The 20,941-nt window shown below is 52.3% G+C and overlaps 1 protein-coding gene across 1 annotated transcript in view; it reads left to right on the top strand.

The window, feature by feature from the left end:
* Nucleotides 1-20,415, top strand: part of Kcnq1 (potassium voltage-gated channel subfamily Q member 1) — a 320,987-nt gene extending 300,572 nt beyond the window's left edge. Inside the window, exon 16 of the mRNA XM_041666328.1 lies at nucleotides 19,101-20,415. Coding sequence (XP_041522262.1) covers nucleotides 19,101-19,316 — 216 coding nt within the window. The 3' untranslated portion in view covers nucleotides 19,317-20,415. The remainder of the gene's footprint in view (nucleotides 1-19,100) is intronic.
* The last annotated feature ends 526 nt before the right edge of the window (nucleotides 20,416-20,941 follow it).

The raw sequence follows: 20,941 nt of genomic DNA, 5'->3' as shown, positions 1-20,941 counted from the left end.
AGATTTGGTTTTAGTCCATTTCCGGACTGGAGCAGAGTGACGGAGGTGGTCACATGGTTATGTGTCTACTCCAAACCATGAACTGAGAATTTAGGCTATGAGGTTCAGAGAAGCTAAAACTTCTCTACTTGCTAGAAGACTGTTGGCACGAAGGAGACTCCCCCAAAAAAGGATATGTTCAAGGTCACCTTACAAGAGACCACAGAGAACACAGAACATGGGCAGTGAGAGACCTAAGCTGGAGCAGGAGGCCAGAGGCAGGCAAAAGAAATCCAGGAGCTCTTGCATCACGCGTGTCCCATGAAGGCTTCAAGAAAGGGACGGGAAAGCAAGAGCTGAGAGCCTGCTAGGTTCTCTCTTGATGCCACATTCATTCTGCCTACATAGAACACGACAAGAGCCATGATGCTTGTCCTCCGGGCCTCCTGAACTGAGGGAAGAAGAGAATAGACAAGGCCTGAGGGACTGGACAGGTAGCCTGAGGTCAGCAGGTCAGCTCTGCCTCCAAGGAAGTCAGTGGTGTGCTCTGTTCGCATGCCCACAGCTGGCCTTGCACTGAGACACATCATGGAGGGATAAAAGTCCTGAGATATACCAAGGGAAGGAGGGAGGTTCCCTCCCCAAGTTGGGGTCATGCTGGGTGTAGATTGGACAGAGACTGGAGCCTTCCCTTATACTGCTGTCCCAGCTCTCCGTGGCCTGACTCAGCTGCCCAGTTGCCAGGGGGAGGCTGAGGGAGGCCCTTCCAGACCCAAACCCTGGTCCTAGCCTACTCTGCTCAGCATCCTTCCAGGAAAATGGGCGGGTTTCCTGTGGAAGAGTCCCAGTGCCAGGAAGGCAGGCCCTGAAGGGTGGCAGAGCACCCACGGCCTCCGCCGTCTTCCCTGCCTGGCACCCCTCCCATGCGCCTGACTCCACCCCATGGATGCTTGCTTCTTCGGGTTAGATGTCGTCCGTTGTTCTTGGCAGATATTTTCTGAATGTCTGCTATGTGCTCTGGGAACATGGGGAGCGGGGAGAGGCAGGGGGGTGCAGTATGTGGCCCTGCCCTTGAGGAAGTCGCATACAGTGAGCCATGGACAGTAAACAGGCCATAAATTGTCCTCTGCGAGGCTGTCAGGAGAGGAGGAGGAGGAAGCACCTAAAGCAGTCATTCACACTCTTGTATGAATGAGTGCCTCTGGGGCTCTGCTCAATAACAGACCAGACCGGGGTGGCCTCCCATTTCCAAGGACTGGGACAAGGGTGGGGAAGGTTGTAGAGGGGGGGGGGGGGGGCAGGGCAATTCCCTCCCTTACCATAGTTGCTTGGCCAACACCCAGAGTTTCCTAGCTGCATCCCTGAGACTCCTGGGAGTCCCTACAATAAGACCCTACCCCCACCTTACCCTGGTCTCTGCCCCTTCTGCCCCTTATACCCTCTCTGCAAGGCCTCACCCTCCCCACCATCCTGGAAACGATTTTGTTGTCTGCAGAGATTATGTGTAACTGACTGTGAGCTAGAAGTCTCCGGAGCGAACGAGCAGCCTGTTACCTAACCAGGCCTGGCTCGTGCCAATGTCTTGAGTAATTATTGGGGAGGGGGGCCTCAGCCCGCAGCCGAACCTCTCCAAGGGAATGCTATTGTTTCTCACGTCAGCTGTGTCTTGGACAGAAAACTGTAGGAATGAGATGGGGTGGAGGGTGGCTTAACTCTTTGGGCCCTGTCTGCCCTAGCTTTTCAGGGTTGCCTGGCAGAGAGCAGGCCCCGTCGGGGGTCAGAACCCCAGGCCGAGCCGGCAGCCGCCACTTGGCAGAGCCTGTGGAAACCACCGTGCAGCTCTGTGCAGACAGTTGTGGAAAGTTGGGCGGGCTGTCGGTGCACCCGGCCAGCATCCCAGCCCTTTTTCCCTCCCCTGCCCCTGCTTCCCTAGGGCTCACCTGCAGGCCTACAGCTGGCAGAGAAAATGCCCTGCCTGGCTGGGACCCAGTAGGGCTCAAAAAGGACCAGGCATGAGGCAGCAGGCACCCCAAGGGTCCTCAGCCTACCCCCATCCAGCTGGATCTCTGCCGGCTCTAAGAGAACCCACAGCCCCTTCCTACTGGTGTTCCCAGCCCACTGGCACCACATGGTCACAGCCAGGTAGGGCACAGGGTTCTTGTGGCAAACCTCAAGGCCAAGAAGAAAGAGGGAGGGTAGGTGCCAGCAGTGGGTGGCACAGAAGCTGCACCCTAAGGAGTCTGGGCTTTGAGGTTACTTAGCCAGTCACAAGACCTTATACACAACTCAGGGGTGGCATATATGCGAGTGTGTCAAGCTAGGTGTAGAATATAGAACGTCATAGGTGACAAGGAGCAGGCAAAGCATCAGGCATGCCATGAGGGGGGTAGTGCAAGTTGGTTAAGCTATTGCTCGGATAATGACAATTGGTGTCTCAGGCAAGACCTCCCATGGGTCTAGCGCAGCAGCCAGACCAGGAACTGTCTCTGTTCTCTGTCTGCTTCTCTGTCCACAATGTGACACCCCATAGCTTCCACAGTCGCCATCACTTCTGCATTCCAGCAGTGAGGAGGAGGAAAGTACTTGAAGGGCACCCTCCCTCCCTTCACCCTCCCTTCTCTCACCCTCCCTCCCATCACTGGAGGGGTATCTGCCTTCCTCTGTCCAAAGACAGGTTTGCCACTGCAAGGACCCCTGGTGAGTAAATAGTTAATTCAAGGTTCTTTTGCTAAAGGAGGAAGTAGTTCTGTCTTTGTCTGAGGGCAAACCCACGTGGTTCAGGGGGAAAAAACTCTGATAGGAAGTGAGTGTTGGAAAGAGAGCAGGGAGGACTCAGACCCTTAGGGGCTCAGCCTGAGTCCTTAGAGCCAGGCACAAAGCAGGGCTGGTCCCCAGGATGAAGACAAGGCTGACAGGCTATCTACAGAGCTCAGCCTAGAATAGGTCAAAGTTAAGAGCCTCTCAGATTCCTAAGTGGTGAGGTCAGACACCAGCAACTTTGTGGCTCAGCCAGCCTTGAGGGTCCAGGCTGGCATTAAATGTATAGAGGCATTAAAGCTTGGCCAGTGAGGCCAACAGCCAAGAGGCACCCACCAATGGAGGTGTAAGGGCAGGACTCAGAAAACCTGGGTGGAGAAGGAGATGGTGGAGGAAAGAGACCCAGAAATGTGTGTCCTGGGAGTCTGAGGATGAAAAGGTGACCCTTAACCCCAGGGAAGTCAGAAAGCTGAGGTCACAGAAGACCTGTGACTCAACTAATATTCATCTCTACTTCCTCTAAAGCCCACAAAAAAAATGGCAGTAGAAGCACCAAAGTGGGTAATTGGTGGTATAAGTAAGCAAGCAAAGAATTAGAAGGGTAGACAGAAAAAGATAATGGAAGAGGGAAAGAGACATCCCCAAAGTTTGGAAGATTAGATAGAGAGCCACCAGCAGAGATGACTATAGAAATGAGAGCTAGAGTCTGACCTTCCAGGCAGAGCCACCATCAACGATAAGGTAGCTCTCAGCCAGGATCCTGGAAAAATCTTATAACATCCTGAAGGCAGGAACACAAAGAGGAGTCTACTAAAGTTCAGCCTGAGTGTCAAGCACTCCCTCAGTATCCCATGAACCCAGGTACTTATTGACCCCCCCCCCCACCCAAGCAAGGATGAGAGGCTACATTCTGGAGAAGCTGATCCTGTCAGGACACTAGGAACAGCTGTGGGTTGAACTGAACCCTTTGGGGCTGAAAAGTCAACTCCTTAGAATGCCCCATTTGGTTCCACTATGGCTTCGGAACAGCGATAAAACAGACATCCTGCATCTCCTGAGAGAAAAAATATAGGTCACACACAGAAAGCAGAGAAGCATCAGGAAGTGAACATGTGCTAGTACAGTATCTTTGCGTTTCTGGAAGAAGGAAGGTGGAGTCATTTCCAATCTAGAGTCCTAAGTATAGCAGAAAAAAATAAAGAGATTTGCCAAAACGCACGCTCAAACATTTTTATTTACCTCATACCTTTTCTCAGAAAATTGCCTGAGGATATACTCCTGCAAAATGAGAGGGGAAACGGGCAAGAACACAGAAGCTGGGGACCAAGGGAAAGAATATAATACCTAAAAACTAGAGAGAAAATAGCCCTGCTAGGACTCCAGCAGAAAGAGGAGAGTTAGGAGAGAAGAGAGAGAAAGAGAAGGAGAAGAGAGAGAAGGGAGAGAGAGAGAAATTCATTACCAATATTCCCAATAAGATCAATAGAAACTTTGCAATTTTGCAGAAAGTTAAAGGATGGATTCATGACAGATGTATTAGAAGGCACTAGAGTGCTCACCTCATATGTGCAAAGCCCTGGGTTTGATCCCAAGCAATTTAAAAAAATAGTTGAAAAAGATTTAGAAATATTAATTCTCTGGGACTGGAAAGATGGCCCAAAGTTAAGTGCACTTCCTGCTCTTGCAGAAGACCCGAGTTCAGTTCTCAGCACCCGCATCAGGCAGTTCACAACCACTGTAACCCAGCTCCAGGGGACCTAACACCCTCTTCTGACCACCACAGGCACTGGAACATACACGACATATATACAGAGACACATACACATAAATAAAAATAAAGGCTTTTAAAAGATTTTTTTAACTAAGCAAAGGATAAGCAAGATGGCACAGCAGGTCAAGGCACGTGCCACCAAGCTTGATCTAAATTTGATCTCTCTATCTACATGATAGAAGGAGAGAACCAACCCACAGGTCATCCTCTGACCTATGTACAGAGAGAGAGAGAGAGAGAGAGAGAGAGAGAGAAAGAGAGAGAGAAATGTTTTTTTTTAAAAAAGAAAGAACAAAAGAAAAAGAAAAACTAAGCCTAACCCAAAGGCAACCCTGAACTACAGAGAAAACAGAAAGCTGTTATCCCAGAAGACCTTGTGAATACAGTGTTTACACGGCGATGTTAAAAAAAAAAAAAAAAAAAAAAAAAAAAAAAAAAAAAAAAAAAAAAACACAGAGATTCTAGAAATAAAACAGGAAAACTAAGAAACAGTCAAGAAATTTAAAGATTCCCCTCCAGAAACAGCGGAAATAGGAATTCGGACCTGGGGATATAACCCCCTCTCTGGGCTGTTGGGAGATGGAAGAGCTTCTGACAGATTGATTAATATTGACAAGAAGCCTCTAAAATGCAGGAAGGGAATGTAGGTACCAGAAGGTAGAAAATTCTGCTGGTGGCCTGGTGAGGAAGAAGAGAGGGTCCAGTGGGGAGCTGGGGCTGCAAGGAGAAGGTGAGGACATGCTAGGGCCTTGGGTGGCAGGAGATGAAGGGCCAACCAGGGTGGAGCACTGCACAGCGTGTGTAGTCTTGGGGTCAGCTAGACCCTGGTTGGGAAGAGCAGAACTGTGGTCGTGTGGGATGGGGCAGTAGTAAGAGAGGAGAGCTCACTTCCAGGTGTCCCCTCCTTTAACCAGAGGTGACAGAGAGACTCGGGTTCCTCCCTAGGCAGGCTTCCCAGATCTGAATGTTGCTTTGGATGGTCTCCAAGGCTTCAAGGTCTGGACTAGTAATGGAGAACCTGACAGCCAGGGGAACTGAGGGCTTCTTGGGGCCTGTGAACCACACCCATTTTGTCAGCATGTAGCCCCTTACCACAGCCCTGGTGTCCCGGGTGACTTCTTCCTCCCAGCCCCAAGCACAGGAAGGGCGGGCTGGGAACTGCAGGATAGGCCTGAATCTCTCATCAGCTGGAGGGGTCAGCCCAGGTCAGATGGGCCCAAGGCCAACCAGAACCTCTTTCCTAGGTGGAGGCTTCCCCACCTTTTGGCTTACCTTCTGAGAACTATGGACCTTCTGGGAGCCCTCACAACCTATTTGCCCTCAGCCTTGGGCTCCAAAGAGTGCCCCACATCTGACTCCAGTCGTAGCCTGGGTAGAACATGGGAACTTAGTGGGGCCCATGAGATGTCGCAGTACTTTCTAGGAATGAGGCAGCCAGGGCTCTGGCTTTGCAGGTCATGGGCACAAGGTAAACCTCCAAATCTACCAGGTGCTTTTCTGCATGTCCTCCCTACAGCTTAACCCTCATCCTACCCACCTGGTTCCTCCCAGGAACAAAGAGCGCCACTACAGGCCAAGCTAACTATGTATAAAGCTCCAGAGACAGCAGCCTTCCAGAGAGTCTTTCTTCAGGGCCCCTAGCCTTGCCTGGACTCAGGGCCTGGTCAGCATTCCACAGTGCCCAGCATCAAGGAAAAGGCTCCTAACAGAATAGTAAATGACCTATCTTTGGCTGTGGAGTGAGGTGGGAGGTTACAGGATAGATCAGTCAATCTCCAAGGTGGCAGGAGGCCATGGCCAGAGTTGGGGGCTGGGGCACAACTATGATGTGGACCCTGGACTACAGTGAGGATAAGAGTGTCTGTGGGTGCAGGGAGAGGTAGTAACTGTAACCTACACTGCACCAGAGGCCTGGCTGGAGCCCTACAGGGGTGAGGGCCGAGCCAGAGAACCTTGCTCTTTGCTTGTGTCAACATGGTCCTGGGTCCCCCTCCCCTTCCAGCGTGTCCCCAGTACAGATCCCTCCTGTGCTTGTCTGCTTGGGGCAGGTTGCTTAGGGAAGAACTGTCACCAGAAAAGGGAAGGAGGTGGCACCAATGCCCACCACCACCTCCAGAGATAAAATATCTGTTGAAGTCACCTCTTCCAGGACCCTTGGAAGCTAGGAGAACAGGCTGAGTAGGCAGTGCCTGAGTCCCGGCACCATAGCTCATACACGAGCCCAACTTCGGAAAAGGCAGCAGAGCTGGGGGCTTGCCCAGGGATGCCTGCCATTCAGAGTTTGGGGCAGGACTTAAGCAGAGGTGACCAGGAAAACATGGGTCACCCAGATCCATGGCAGTCTGAGCCAGGGAGAGACCTGATCTACCATCCTGGGGCCTAGGGTCCCAACTAACCCCACTAGGATTCCTTAGGTGACTACTGAGGTTACAGAAAGCCAGTGAGTAGCCATTGTTGAAGAGCAAATTCACTCCCCTCACATCCAACACCTTTAGCACCTCAGTGTCCCTGGCAGTTCCTGTCACAGAAGCAGGAGGTAGACAATCACCAGAGCCTGAGCCTGGGCTGGGGATCAGCAGGGTGGCCTGAGGTGGAGGCATGGGAAGTTGTTCAGCATGGCCTGGCAGCAGGTAGCAGGCTGGACGTGTCTAGTGTGAGGGTCCATCCTGACAAGCTTGGGAACACGAAGAAGAAAACCTGCCAAGTATGTCCAGATGGGCTGGAGCACTGGGGCCTGGCTTGAAGCCCCAGCAACTTCCTGCTGGTCCAGCTCCTCTCACCCCTTTCCTGAACAGTCTGCCGGAGACCAGAGGCAGCCAGGGGCTAACCCCACACTCTCTGGTCTGATCTGTGAAGACCAGCACAGGGCACCTGGTGGGTGACCTCAGAGCCTTGTGTCCATATGGCAGGTTGTGGAGGATGAGTGTCCAGTGTCCAATGAGGAGGCAGCACAGATACCAGAGCTGAGCACAGAGGAGAGAATGACGGGGAGAGGGTGGCCGGTGGTGTGGCGCCGTAGCTAATGTGAAGGGAAACACCATTGCTGGGTGAGGGGAGATGGAAGCCAGGAGAGCTGGCAGCCCTTTTGTTCCCAGTGACTAGAGGGTCAGAAAGGGATCCGGGATCCCAGGTTCCTCTATTCATGTGATATCTTCTAAGCCTTAAAGATCTGTCCATCTGCTGCCAGCCCCATAGGAGCCCAACCTCAGGATCTTTACCTGCTGTCTCTCCATTAGAGTTTCCCAACCCATAGATTTAAGACTGGGCCCACCTATGAGATACTGAAATTTCTGTCCCAGTGGAGTACAGGAACCCTGTGTTGAGAGGACTAAGGAAGTTCTGAGGCACAAAGAATGAGAGGGAACAGAATAGGAAGCCTTGTCCTGTCCCCCGCACCCCACATTTCAGCCAGGCCTCTACTCCAAGCAGAATACTGGGCCTGACCCAGATGCCAGGAGAGGTAGTTAGGATCATCCTAACTCTGTCCCCACAGTTAAAAACACCAGAAGAGAAGCAGGAGTCTAGATTCCAGGCCCAGCCACCCAGCCCCCATCCGGAGCCCTAGGACTAGCCTCCAGCCTAGCCTCCAGCCTCAGGGGTCCTGACTTCAGAAAATCCTGTCTCAGAGTAGAAGCAGGAAGCAGGGGAGGGAGTGGGGCCCCATCCCGTTCTGCAGGCTGGGCTGGGGGCTGCCTGCCCACCTGGGTCAGCCACAGCTGCAGCTTGGATGACTGACTGGCTGAGTCATGGGGCCCCTTCAATCTCCAGGCTGGGACAGAGTCTGAATAGCAGTGAGGCAGGATGTTCAGGCCCCAGGAGGGCAGGCAGGGCTTTGTGAGCTTGGGATACCGACTGGATAGTGCTCACCTTTACCTCAGAACTTCCTGCCCAGCTCCCTGCTGCCCACATGGCATCTGCTTTCCAGAAGTAGCTCCCAGTTTCCTGGCTTCCAGCACATAGCCACACTCGGCTCCACAGAGCCTGTGTCCAGTGCCATGCACACATCTACAGGCATATGAAAGACACAGTCCACACAGGTAGACCAGGCTTTTCTCTCACCCTACCAGCAGAGTTCTAGGTCATTCTAGCCTATGGTAGCCATGATCCCTGCATCTCATCGTGTGGGTCAGTGTTGTGCACCCACTGTGACCCAAGCATGGGTAAAGCAAGAGCCTCCTCCTGCTTGCCTGACCTGGAGAGACAGACAACCTGGGTCAGCACAGAACCCTGAGCTCTCAGCAGGAAACTGGAAGAAGGCCATCCAGGTTGTGCAGGTGTGAAGGACTGTGGAGAAGAAAAAAAAAAAAAAAAGCCTGAGACATAACAACACTAAGTTCTTAAGGGAGGGAGGTGGTTGCTTATAGTTCAGCAGGTACAGAGGGCCTGGAGGGTCCCAGAAGGCCAGGGGGACTAGGGCTGGCAGGATGGAGCTGACTGGGGTCAGTCAGAGGTCGCCCTAGGGTAAGAGCTATGAAAGACTTAGAGGCTAACAGCAGAGCGGATTGGGGCTCCTAAGGTAGCCATGCCTACAGAGTGGTCATGGGGCCACTCATGAGGCAGAGCTTGTGTCCTTTTCAGGCAGGAGGGTAAAGGAGGACCAAGATGGATGTCTTGAAGATCAACAACTATTATGAGGAGAAAGACAAGAGCTGGATGGGTTGGTTGGGCCATGAGACACAGGGGGTGTTCTCTAAAGACACCAAATTCAAAGTGGAGGCTAAGGGAATGGAGGCCAGGGAACAAACTAGAGGATAGCGTATAAGGAACTAGCAATTGGGAACCAGGAAGCCAAGCCCAGGAGGCGGGTTCTGGGGAAACCCCGTCATAGGTGGAAAACCTGCAGCACGAACAAATGCTTAGGGTCTACCGGGGGCTGAGGGGCAGTGGGAGCCAGGGGCAGGTGAGGAGACCACTGGGGCACACACAACCTTGCTCTAGACCCTAGCACTCCACCAGAACAGGAGTCTCCTCCAGACAAGCTTCAGGCACCGTGCATTCATGGGTTTGGGTTGTTCCCCGGGGTTCCCTTGTCCAGCATCAGGGCCCAGGTTAGGGCACTGCTGGTCCCTTCAGGGAGGCCCACTGGATGTGCAGCCACCCCAAGAAGCAAGTGCCCTTGACATGTTCTAACTGGCGGCCTCAAAGCCTGCGTTGAGCAAAAACAAGCAAGTGGACCGCCACACCTGGATCATATTACGGCTGATGTCAAAACTGCCATGGAGGGATACAGTGTCTCATGCCGGAGCTAGGGAGGGTAAACACCCTGTCGCCAGCCAAGCACCTGGTAGAGGAGGCCCCAGGGAGAAATGGGAGGCAGTGCTGAATGTCTGTACTTTACAGAATGTGTCACTGTAGACCATGTAGCTCCATCTTTGTAGAGACCAACACAAAGGGACACAGAGGACCAGGTTACCAACACTCCTGATTGTATCTGGGATAGTATGAGAAAGAAAGCCATCACCTGGCAAGCAGAGTATACACAGATGGGCAAGGAGGGGCGTGCATGGCTGTTCCAAGGGTCTATCTTAAGGACAGTCCCAGCTTGGGTGAGGTATAAGGAGAACACATACCAAGGTTGTAGGTGCAGCTGAATCTGGGGGTCAGGGAAGTGCTCTTATACTAAAAGGGCAGGGAGTGCCAGCACTCAGACCAGGAGAGAGGTAGTGTTAAGGGGATTCCACCCTTTACCCTGAGAGGCCCATGAGATCAACACGGAACCAGGGAAAATCTTGAATGAATGGAAGAAAAAACTGGGGCTATGCCTGTGACTAGTTAGCACTTGAGAATGTTCAAGAAAGAAGCATCTAGAAGGTCTAGGATAAGCCAAGTCACAGGATGCCCCCACAGAAAGTGAACTCCCAGCACCACCCAGATCCCACCCAGGGAAGGCAGGTCCTGGTCAGTGTGGCAATGGGGATAGACCCAAGCCATAGCCAGAGGCCCAGTGAGGTTGTCCACCAGGAAGCAAGTGTTACAAGGAAGAGAGTAAAGCAGGAACCAAGAGATTAAACACTTCTTTCCCCCACCTGGTTACTGGGGAAGATGGAAATGTCTGTTGTATGAACAAGAAGGTGGCCACTTGGATGGCTGTACATATATGAAGGGCGAGGCTGAGAAAAGCTCACCCGTGTTCACATCGACGGGTAGTCCCAGAGTGGCAGGCAGAGATGGACATGGACAAAGGACAAACAGAACAAACTCTGGGTCTGAGGAGGCTGGGGACTGGGGACAGGAGGTAAGGCTCCTGGAGCAGCAGCCACAGACCTGCTTGTGTTTGCCTAGGACACAGGGTGTGGTGCCGGCCCAGGTGGGCAGTCCTGATCAACTGCCTGAGCCCCGTGTGGTCCCTGTCCACCTGCCACCACTGCCCACCTAGTTTGGCCGAAGGCTCTGGCTTTTGGTACAACATGTTCTGCCTGGAGTCCTCAAGCTTCCGGGACTCCAGCAGAAGAGAATCCAATGCAGGTGGGGCCTGTGCCTGCAGCCAGCACAAACAGGGCCTCTCGGCTTCCACTTTTCCAGCCTGTCTACATGCTTGCCCAGCCTGAGTAACTGCTGTAGAATCTGCCCATGGGGGACTGAGCAGGCAGAGCAGCCGCTTCCTAAGCACCTGACATGGTGCAAACAGGACACTTTGAGGCTTGCAAGAGCTGGCGAATCTTTTAGAGAGGTTGGCGTCCCCATTCTGGGCTTAGATCTCCCCCAACCTCCACTAACTGCCAGGGGGGTAGAGGCAGCTTCTAGGGCAGGCAGGCAGAGGCCCTCAGTGTTGTCAGGAGCAAGGGGCTATGGGGCCTCAAGCCTGCCACTGCTCAGCTCAGGACCTTTGTCCCTGAAGCTGTCATCAGCTCACACAAAGCAGGGAAACTATGGAATGGACGGTTCCAAGCAACAGGGGCACCTGGGAGGGAGGAGATGACCTAGTGTCCTGTAACCTGGGGCCACACACTGCTGGCCCAGGGACATCAACTGCTCATCTGTGTGAGGCAGTGGGGTCTGAAGACAGGGTAAGAGATGAGTCATATGAGCACCAAGGTTGACTTCAGTAGCTGGAGAAGAAACAGGAGGGAGACCCAGCAACCTGAGCTATGGGATTGTGTGGGAGAGGTGACAAGGGCTCCCAGCACAGGCTAGGGAGTCGAGAGCAAAGTCAACAGGGTTGCCTGGGAGGGATTAAAGCTATTTAGAAGCCAGGTGTGTGTGTAGTCATAGGCCTGTGATCTCAGCACTTGGGAAGGCTGGGGCCGAAGGATCATAAGTGTCTGGCTGGCTTGGCCTATATGGTGAAACCCAGGACAGAGAGAGAGCTATATACAGTGAACCCTAAAAAAACAGACAGGCAAGGAGGTCAGTGTGTAGAAAAGATATTCCCCCACCCAGTGAGAGATTAACCACTATAGGGAAAACTACATCAACCCCATACACATCAAAGATTTACAGGTGAAATGCAAACCTAAAAAACACCAGAAAAAATTCATGTCGGACTGAGGAAGGGTTAGTTAGCTAAGTACACACTGACTTGGAAACCATAAAGGAAAAAAGAATAGATGGAGCTCCTATTTGGAAAAACAATGGTCCCCATAAGTACTGTCACAAAACAGCATGCAAGAGAAAATGCTTGTGATCTACATGTCAAAAGATAAGCCTTCACATACAAAGAGTCTTTACAAATCAATGAACATGAAAGGACTTGCCAGCAGTTGTATACCCCATTGGCTTTTGCCCAGTACCTTCCTGGAAAGCAGGGCTCTTGGGGGCTTCTACCCCCTCACCCAAGAGAAAGACCAAAGATTAATTTAGCCACTCAGCAAATATTTGTACTAGATCACATGGGTTTCTAAGCACCTACTGTGTGTCCGACTATCAGGGACTCGACAGGAATGGCACACTTAGGACCTGACCTCAGGATCCTAAAGTTTGAAGAAAAGACAATAAACAAGTCAATTAATAAACTCAGGAAGTCAGTTGGGGAAGGGGGCAACCGTCACAGAGTGTGCTAGGAGAAACGAGATAAGTAGGAGCTTTTGCGGAGCAGTGGGCATTGCGGCTGAAAGTCCACAAAGCAGTGGAGAGCAGGTTTTCCAGGCAGAGAGTCCAGTGAGTGCAAAGGTCCTCAGGCAAAATGGAGGAGGATGTGTTCAGGATCTGTGTGAGAAGGGATTGGGGAGGGGCTGCAGAGGGAGATGACTTTCATTGGTGCAGTGGAAAAACGGAGAGATGAAGACATAGGTCTGAGCACAAAGGTCAGCTGGTGCCGCCCAGAGCAAAGCAAAGGAGGGGAGTGCAGGCGTCTGGGTCAGGGGTGAGACTGCTGGCCAGGGCCAGGCCTTGTCTGCAGAGGTTTGAGGGCCTGGCTTTGTATGAGTACTTACATGGTGTGTACGTGTGTGTGTGTGTGTGTGTGTGTGTGTGTGTGTGTGTATGTGTGTATGTGGTGTATGTGCGCATGTGTGTGTGTGCATGTGCGTGTGTTGCGTGTGCATGTGTGCATATGCGCGCATGTGTGTGTGAGTGTGTGTGTATAGCGGCAGGGATCCAAGAAAGGGTTAGAGAGGCAGGCGTAAGGAAGCAGCTGTAGGGAACCAGGTAAAAATCTTATGGACCATGGGTATGTGTAGAGCCGTGCATCTGTAGGTCTGGACGGCAGATTCTGTAAAAAGTGGACTAAGGATCTGAGACAGAGCCCGGACGCAGAGGCAAAAGTCTTCGCTATGTCAGTTTCCCTGGGTGAGGCTCTTAAGAAATGACTTGGTGAATAGTCAGGGTGCCTGCCGCATCTTAGTCTAGGGATGCTCTTTTTAAAAAAAAAAAACAAAACAAAACAAAAAAAACAACTTTATTTCATGCACATTGGTATGACAATGTCAGATTCTCTTGAACTGGAGCTACACACAGCTGTGAGCTGCCATGTGGGTGCTGGGAATTGAACCCAGGTCCTCTGGAGGAGCAGTCAGTGCTCTCAACCACTAAGCCATCTCACCAGCCCCCTAGGGATGCTCTTTATAGTCCCAGGTCCCATCTCGTGTGGTAACTGGCACTCATGTGACTGATGTTTCTGGTGATCAGGAATATTTATTTGTTGGCATAGATAATTTATCTGATATGCTGGTGGGAGCCAAGTGTTTGTCTGCATAAGCAAGATCATGGGTTGAGTCATTTTTTTTTTTTTTTGACTTTTTTTTTTCTTAGAGGAAGTGTTTCTTTATATAAACCTATCTGGTCTGGAACTCACTATATAGAACAGATTCGCTTGTCTCTTCTGAGGTCAAAGGTGTGTGTGACCACACCAGGCCTTTTTAGACATTTGTAAAATGAACAGCTGGGGTTGGAGATGTTGCTTGACAAAATGAAGGCCCTGGGATTGGTGCAGAGAGACACTGTTCAACATGGCACCCAGATAGGACCCAGCCTGCATTCTCAGGCAGGCTCACACATGTGCCCTGTGGATCCTGGGAGCCAAAGGACACAAGGCCACCCTAGTGATTGTGAGCCAGAGATACTGCTTGCAGGCTTTTCTACAAAAGCCAGAGCACTAAGTCATGAATACGACAACTGTAAGCACAGCCTCTTCCGGTCACCAATGCGTGTTGGCATCCACTCCACTCCACAAGACCAACCTGTACAAGCTCCATGTGACCATGTGTCATTCACGGGAGTTCACTATGGTCTCCCCATGCAGATGGGTGCTAGGTGAAGATGAGGCCTGATTGCACTGAGAAGGTAAAACTACCTTCCTTTCCTTGGGCTTGGACTCTGGAGTGAAGGTACTCACGGGCCTAGCATTGGTGGCGTCCTTCCCTGAACTCAGAGTAGTGTGGACAAAGACCACAACTGACGTGACCCAATTCCAGTGAGGGAAGCCGGCACCTTGAGGAAACAGTGACTGTGTGTGGGCTGGCAGCATCACCGCAGAGGAAAGAAAGGGCTGAGAGAGGACAGCCCTGAGAGAGATATACACTGCCGTGTTTGAGGAGCAGCATAGGCCTGGAGTCACGGGAGTAAGAAAGAAAAAGGCCACATGGAGAAATGGGAGTGAGTTATAAGGTGGCTCCTGGGCCAGCAGCACAGTGCTGTTTTGTGTTCTGAGAGGACTGTCACGTGTAAACCTGCTGAAGTGGGAGGCCAGCCAGTAGACACTACTGTAACCGTTCAGGGAATAGGAGATGCTAGCTGCGCCCGGAGGATAGAACTGTCCAGGGAGCCTGGCCTCCAGCTGATGGGAGGAAAGTTCCGTAACAGAAGGCCCCCAAAGGGGTAGGAGACAGGAGATGACCCTAACAGCTCCACTACACACCCCTCTTTTAGCATCTCCATGAAGTGTTTGAAATGAGAACCATAATGCTACCTGCTGAGAAGTGCTAAGCTCGTTTGTATAAACACCATATATAAACCCACTGAAGCTCCAGTACCTACCAATCACTGCTCCCTCGCTACTCCTCCAACTTCTGCCCCAACTCTTCCCTCTCCCATAGTACCCTAGGCAGACTTCCTTCCTTCTGTTCAAAGTAGGGCCACACTTAACCTAGACAGCACTAAAGAGGTGTCTCTCTGATGGTAGTGTCGGGGTGCTGGGAGAGAGGACGTGGAGGAGGAGTGATGATGGGCAGGCAGCCTAAGGTAGGGCTGAGGATCATCAGGGCCCGCCAGGCAGTGTTCTTCTGATCCATAAGATGCAGAAGTGGAGGCCAGTGTGAGCCTGGGGTCAACTGAGCCAGGGAGCAGCTCGACTGGGGTCTAGGCTCATACGCATTATGTCTTCTACCGAACTCCCCCTGGCTGACTCCACACAGATTGTTCTGTTGCCAGGCTGGCATCTGATGGCTCTTCACTGGGTAGCAAATATTTTTAATATGGCCTCTAAAAGTGACCTATGAGTGTCCCTCAAGGCACCAAAGGCCATTCTCCCAATACCCCGCAGAGGGCCCTGGGCTGACCCATAATGATCCCCAACCTGAATGCATAGCAGGGCCTTACACCCTGAACCCAAGGCTAAGTATCCCCACCAGGTTAGGCTGAGGCTGAGACGATCCACAGGCCAGGGTTGTGGGGGTCCTGACCAAGGATCAAGGCTTGGCAGGTTCTGAAAGAAAAAAAATTCTGAAAAGACTCTTCAAGATTTTCCTTTGAAAGCAAATTCATAACCACATCAAACAGGAATCCCCGTTGCCTTGAGTCTGATCGCCAGCCGCCGCCAGCTCTCTAACTAGCTGTTGTTCTAATTGCTTTTTTCTCTTCTGAGGCCCAGGGAAGCCAGTGATGGCTTTTACTTAGGTGAACAGAGACAGGGCACAACAAGGCTTTTGTCTGCCTTGCCCTGTTAATCACTATTGAATTGCAAATAGTGATGAGATCTGAGATCCCCAAAACTGATCTGTCCCAGTAGCTCTTGGAGAACACCATCCCAGAGCCCAGAGCAGGCACTCCCTTCCCTGAAGGTGGTGGCACCGCTCTGGGCACCTGCCTGTGGTGTCGTGGCTCCCTGCCTCCACCTACCCAGCATGGGACACAGCGCCTCACCAGCTTTCTGGCCATGCACTCAAAACCCAAAGGAAGAAAGTAGAGCCAGGTGGCTCCAAGAACAATTGCTGAAGTGTTATCTTTGGAGCTGGGTTCTGGGCTGAGGAGCCACTGTACACCAGGCCAGGACCCTCCCTGAATGGCCCAGCAGGACTGGACACAGCTTGGGCATGAAGGGCATAGAGGCTCTCTAGGGGCTGCTTTGGGAGCTTAAGTGGCCAGGAAAGAGGCAGAGGCCAAAAGAGCAAGCTAAGACCACCTGCTTTCAAGGCAGAAGCATGGCCTTGGCAGACAAGCTCCCCAGGCTGCTATACAACACACCGGTGGGCAGAAGCTTGGTTCACGTCCCAGCTAGGGAAACAGAAGCAACAAGGAAAATGCATAGCCAGGCTGTCCTACTTCACAGGGCAACCCTTGATCCCCAAGCTGTGCTGGACAGACTAGATGGCAAGCACCACAGCCAGCCACTAAGATCCAGGCAAGATCATAAATACAAGTATATGACATTCACACTGGCCATCTCCCCACAGGCTCCTCTATTGCCAGATGGCATCTGATAACTTTTCACTGGGCAGCAAATATTTTTAATATGGCCTCTGAAAGTAACCTATGAATGTCCCCCAAGGCACCAAAGACCATTCTCCTGTGACTCTACAGAGTGTCCTCAGCTGACCAACAAAGATCCACAGCCTGAATGTATCTTAGGGCCCTGTACCCTGAATCCAAGCCCTGGTATCTGCACCCCAGGCCAAGCTGGTCTGATCAAGGCTAGGAAAATTACAAAACTCAACCACAAGTGACTGCCGTGATAGCCAGGGCAAGCAAGAGGGCCCTATTCGTGCACAGCTGGGCAAATCTAGCAGGATCCGGTGGATGGCCAAGAGGACCCAGGAGGATCCCGCACATGGCCATGGAATCCAGGCAAACTCTCAAGCAGCCAGAGAACTGGAGGAGTGTGTGTGTTTGGATGACCCCTTGCATTATTTCCTGTCTCTACACGTCTACCCCTCCCCCCTCAGACAAGGTGACAGCAGCACACTGAGGTCCCAGACTCTGGACCCTCGTAGGACTCTAGCCCATATCCTGCCTTTAGCAGCTTGGCCAATAGGACAACTTTTGACCCAAACAGGCTCCTCAAAACCCCGATTGGCATAAACAGTGGCCACGGGGTCATTATGAGCTTGGGAACTGTCCAGGGAAGCTTTGGAGATACCCTGGAGTGGCACACACAGGCTTGGTGGGCCCTGTGGCAGCTGCCCTGCAGGAGGTTTCAAACAGCCCTCCCCCCACTCCCAAGGACTCTCTTTAAGGACTCTGCCCATCAGCAAAAGTGTGGGTTAGTAAACATTCACGAAACGATCCATCTTTCATGAGCCAACTGGTGCTTCTCCCCCTGCCTACTCAAACTGGCTCTGTGTGTTTAAAGCTACATGAAGCCAGACCAAGAGTAGGCTCAGACAACCCTCCTTTGGTGCAGGGTGGCTCAGGGAGACCTCGGATGGGGCGTGAACCCTAGCTTCACCTGCCAGGGACAACCTAGCTTTAGCTTCCACCCACAGCACTCTTCAGCCCTGAGCTTCAGTTTCTCCGTGTGAGCTCCACGTGATACTTCTCCCATCCAGCCCTTTCAAGAATACGAACCGGAAGTGGGACAGAGGAGCCAGTACTAAAAGCCTCAGGATCTACCTAGGACACAGACGTTCCCCAAGAACACACTTGTCCAGGAAGATGGGAGCTGGCCCCATGCTGTCCCTTGTCCTCAGGGCCCAAGTCAACCAGGTTTTGAGGCCAGCAGTCAGCAGTTGGCTGAGTCATCTCATGGTTTTCCCTAAAGCAGCTTTGCGGGTCTGACCATATGAGGCCATCCATCAAGACCTCTGGCTCCATCCCTGCGTCACTGGTGTTCCCTTTGCTCAAGGTCCCCATGTGAGGGTGAGGGGGACCCCTGCTTTCCTAACAGAGCACACTGAGGGCACCACCCATGTGCTCAGTCTCTGAGGTCCCCTCACTCAATCGCAACCCATGCTCTATTGCTTATGCTGGGTAGGCTCATATATTTCCCCCACCCACCCCCCACCCAATCCTCCAACTGGCCCTGGAATAGCTGCTGCTTCCTAGGGAACTGTGCTGGGGGCTCTGGCCTCCCTAGACAGGTCTTCTCTTCTTCTAGAGGAGAAAAGGAAGTAGCCAACCACTTCAGGCCCCCAGGACTTGGCTCCAGCCCCCTATACAATGGCTCCTTCTTTCTAAGAAGTTCTCCAATGACTCTCCTACAAGCACAGCGAGTGAGACCTTTGTCCAGTGCCTACTCTGCACCCATTTATCCCAGGTTCTACCCTGGCTCTAGCTCCTCCCTAGTTTCTTAGCTACCCGCCTACTTCTTGGAGTCAAACAAGCCCTTTATAGGCATGGATTAGGGACCACCTGGCCCAGAACTCCACTTAGTCACTGCCCTGGTCAATGGAGACCCAGAAAGGTGATGCTGTCCTAAGTTAGTCCCTGTTGAGATATCTCTGGGGACTGGCACTCTTCCATGGCCCACCCAGCCTCTGTCTGCTCAGTCTTCACCTGTCCCAATCTCTCTCTCCAGGTGACAGCCCCTCTCAGCTAGACCTCTCTGTATAGGGCTCCAGTCCCCTCCAAGCCAAGCTAGACATAACCCTTGGCCTCTGAAATTACACCCATTGTGTTCCCTCCTCCCCCTCTCCACTTGGCCACAAAAAGCCAGAGACTGTGTTAGAGGCTGCAGAAGGCTGTCTAGAGTCTCAAGACTAAAAAGCCCAGGAGGGGGCTATGAGGTGCTCCCAGCCACTAGGTCTATGTAGAAACAGGAAAGGACAAATATGGATGGATGGATAGACACAAGAACTCAGTTCTGTACTGCACCCCAATAAGCACATGTAGACAGGCACATGAGGGTGACCTAGGGCCTCTCAGCATGGTGCATACATAAATTCACATATCTATAAGGACACATGTCATTCTCTGTCTTTCAGGCCTTCCACACTCAAGCCCTGGGATGGCCTGCACTAGCCTCTCCCTAGAACCATGTTCATCTCTGCTTCTGTCCCCACAGGTGACACAACTGGACCAGAGGCTGGTGATCATCACAGACATGCTCCACCAGCTGCTGTCCCTACAGCAGGGTGGTCCAACTGGCAACAACAGGCCACAGGTGGTGGCTAGTGATGAAGATGGCTCCATCAACCCTGAGCTCTTCCTGCCCAGCAACAGCCTTCCCACCTATGAACAGCTGACTGTGCCCGGGATGGGCCCTGATGAGGGCTCCTGAAGCAGCTCAGAAGAGAGGTCCAGGGTAACCCTAACAGGTCTGCCCCACCTCCCTCAACAGGGGCACTCACCTGGTCCTCACCCCCTTGAAGATCTCATATGGCAGTCTAGCTCCCTACAGCCCCAAAACCCGTGGGCCAAATCACCAGCCTGAACCTGGAACTCACCAAGGCCCAGCCAGTGGGTACTAGAATTTGGCTAGGCATGGGGTTCCTCTCAGGCCAGAATTGTCACTCCTATCAAGATGGTGATGTTGCTCACCTGATGGCTGGAACACAGTGATGGGGAGCATCTTGTAGGGCTAGGATGCAACTCGGGCAAAGGGAGGCCCATCCAGGCCATGTCAAGTTGCTTCCTCAAGGGAGACAGGAAGAATATGGCAGAGTCTGAGTCTGGGATCCCCACCCTCAGCCTTGAATCCAGGACCCAGCTGGGAGCAAGAAGGGTAGGGCACATCCAGCCCACTCTACAGGCTACAGGCCAGTGGGGGCTCAGCAGGCCAGAGCCCAACTCCTTCCCTCTCTAGTGATGCTGATCACATGGGCAGGATACCATAAGCGTTCCCAATATCCAAATTGGGGGATATCCACTGTCCACCACCCTAGTTAGCTGTGGACTGACAGCTCCTCCCCTAAAGCAGTCAGCAGGGCCCTCGAGGCCTATGTGCCCTATGTGTGCAGCCTGCCCCCTACTCCTTGCTGACAGAGGTGCTGGAGAGATGCCCAGACTCCGGCCTCATCACAGCACATCTCAGCCAGCAGCTGAGCCATGACACAGTTAGTGGTATCACCATTTCTCCCGGGATTGGTTCCTCGGACATCGCACCTCACAGAAATCAGGATAATTTCCGGTGATTCAGAATCTCTGTTTTAATGAATTTGATAGTATGATCTTGATTGAGAGGCTTTTTCAAATAAACTTGGGACATCCCAGGTTGATCTTGGCACATGCTTACTTCTGGGAGTGTCTGGGGGTGGGGGAGTCTTTAGAATAACATAGAGTTCAACCTTTGTTCTCTGCCCTACCCCACCTTCCTCTCTCTTGCTGCTCCCATGGACAGCCTCAACCTCTTTGTGGACAGGACCCTATAGTTCCCTGGAGCCCTGGAGCCCAGGTGCCCAGGTGGTCATGGCCTGAGCATGATTGGCCAGGCCATGCAGAGAAGGCCCAGGCTCTAAGGGCTCAAATGCCCAATGAAATGTCAAAGGTAGAACAGAGCTGGGCTGGGCAGGGGCAGCCCTTGGCCACCACTCCAGGTATCCCTGTCTACTCAATGTGATAAAGATATAGTTACCACCCGATTCCCAGAAGACCTTGAGCTCTGGGAGTAGCTGAGCCTGCGTTAGGACCTGGCTTAGCTGAACAACACTGACATATGCCCAGGAAGTCACCCTCAGACATGGGCCAGGCCCTGTCATCTGTCCTTCCCCACCAGGGTGACCCAAGAGGCCATCCAAGAGTAGATCCTTTCCAGGACCAGCTTCCAAGGCTGTAGGAATTTGATTCCTGAAATAGAAGTGAGGTTCCCCTCAAAGCTTCCATTTCCCTGTTGGGACTATGATGTTCCTCTGGCTGTCCAGTCAGTCCCCTAGGCTGGAGGTCTATTCCAAGTGAGTACCACCCTGC

This window comes from Microtus oregoni, unplaced genomic scaffold, assembly GCF_018167655.1.
Source record: "Microtus oregoni isolate MIOR12 unplaced genomic scaffold, Mior012 000016F_ref0000370, whole genome shotgun sequence".
In the NCBI taxonomy this organism is placed as follows: Eukaryota; Metazoa; Chordata; class Mammalia; order Rodentia; family Cricetidae; genus Microtus; species Microtus oregoni.
Note: the sequence above shows the minus strand (reverse complement) of the source record. Positions and strands in the feature narration are given on the sequence as shown.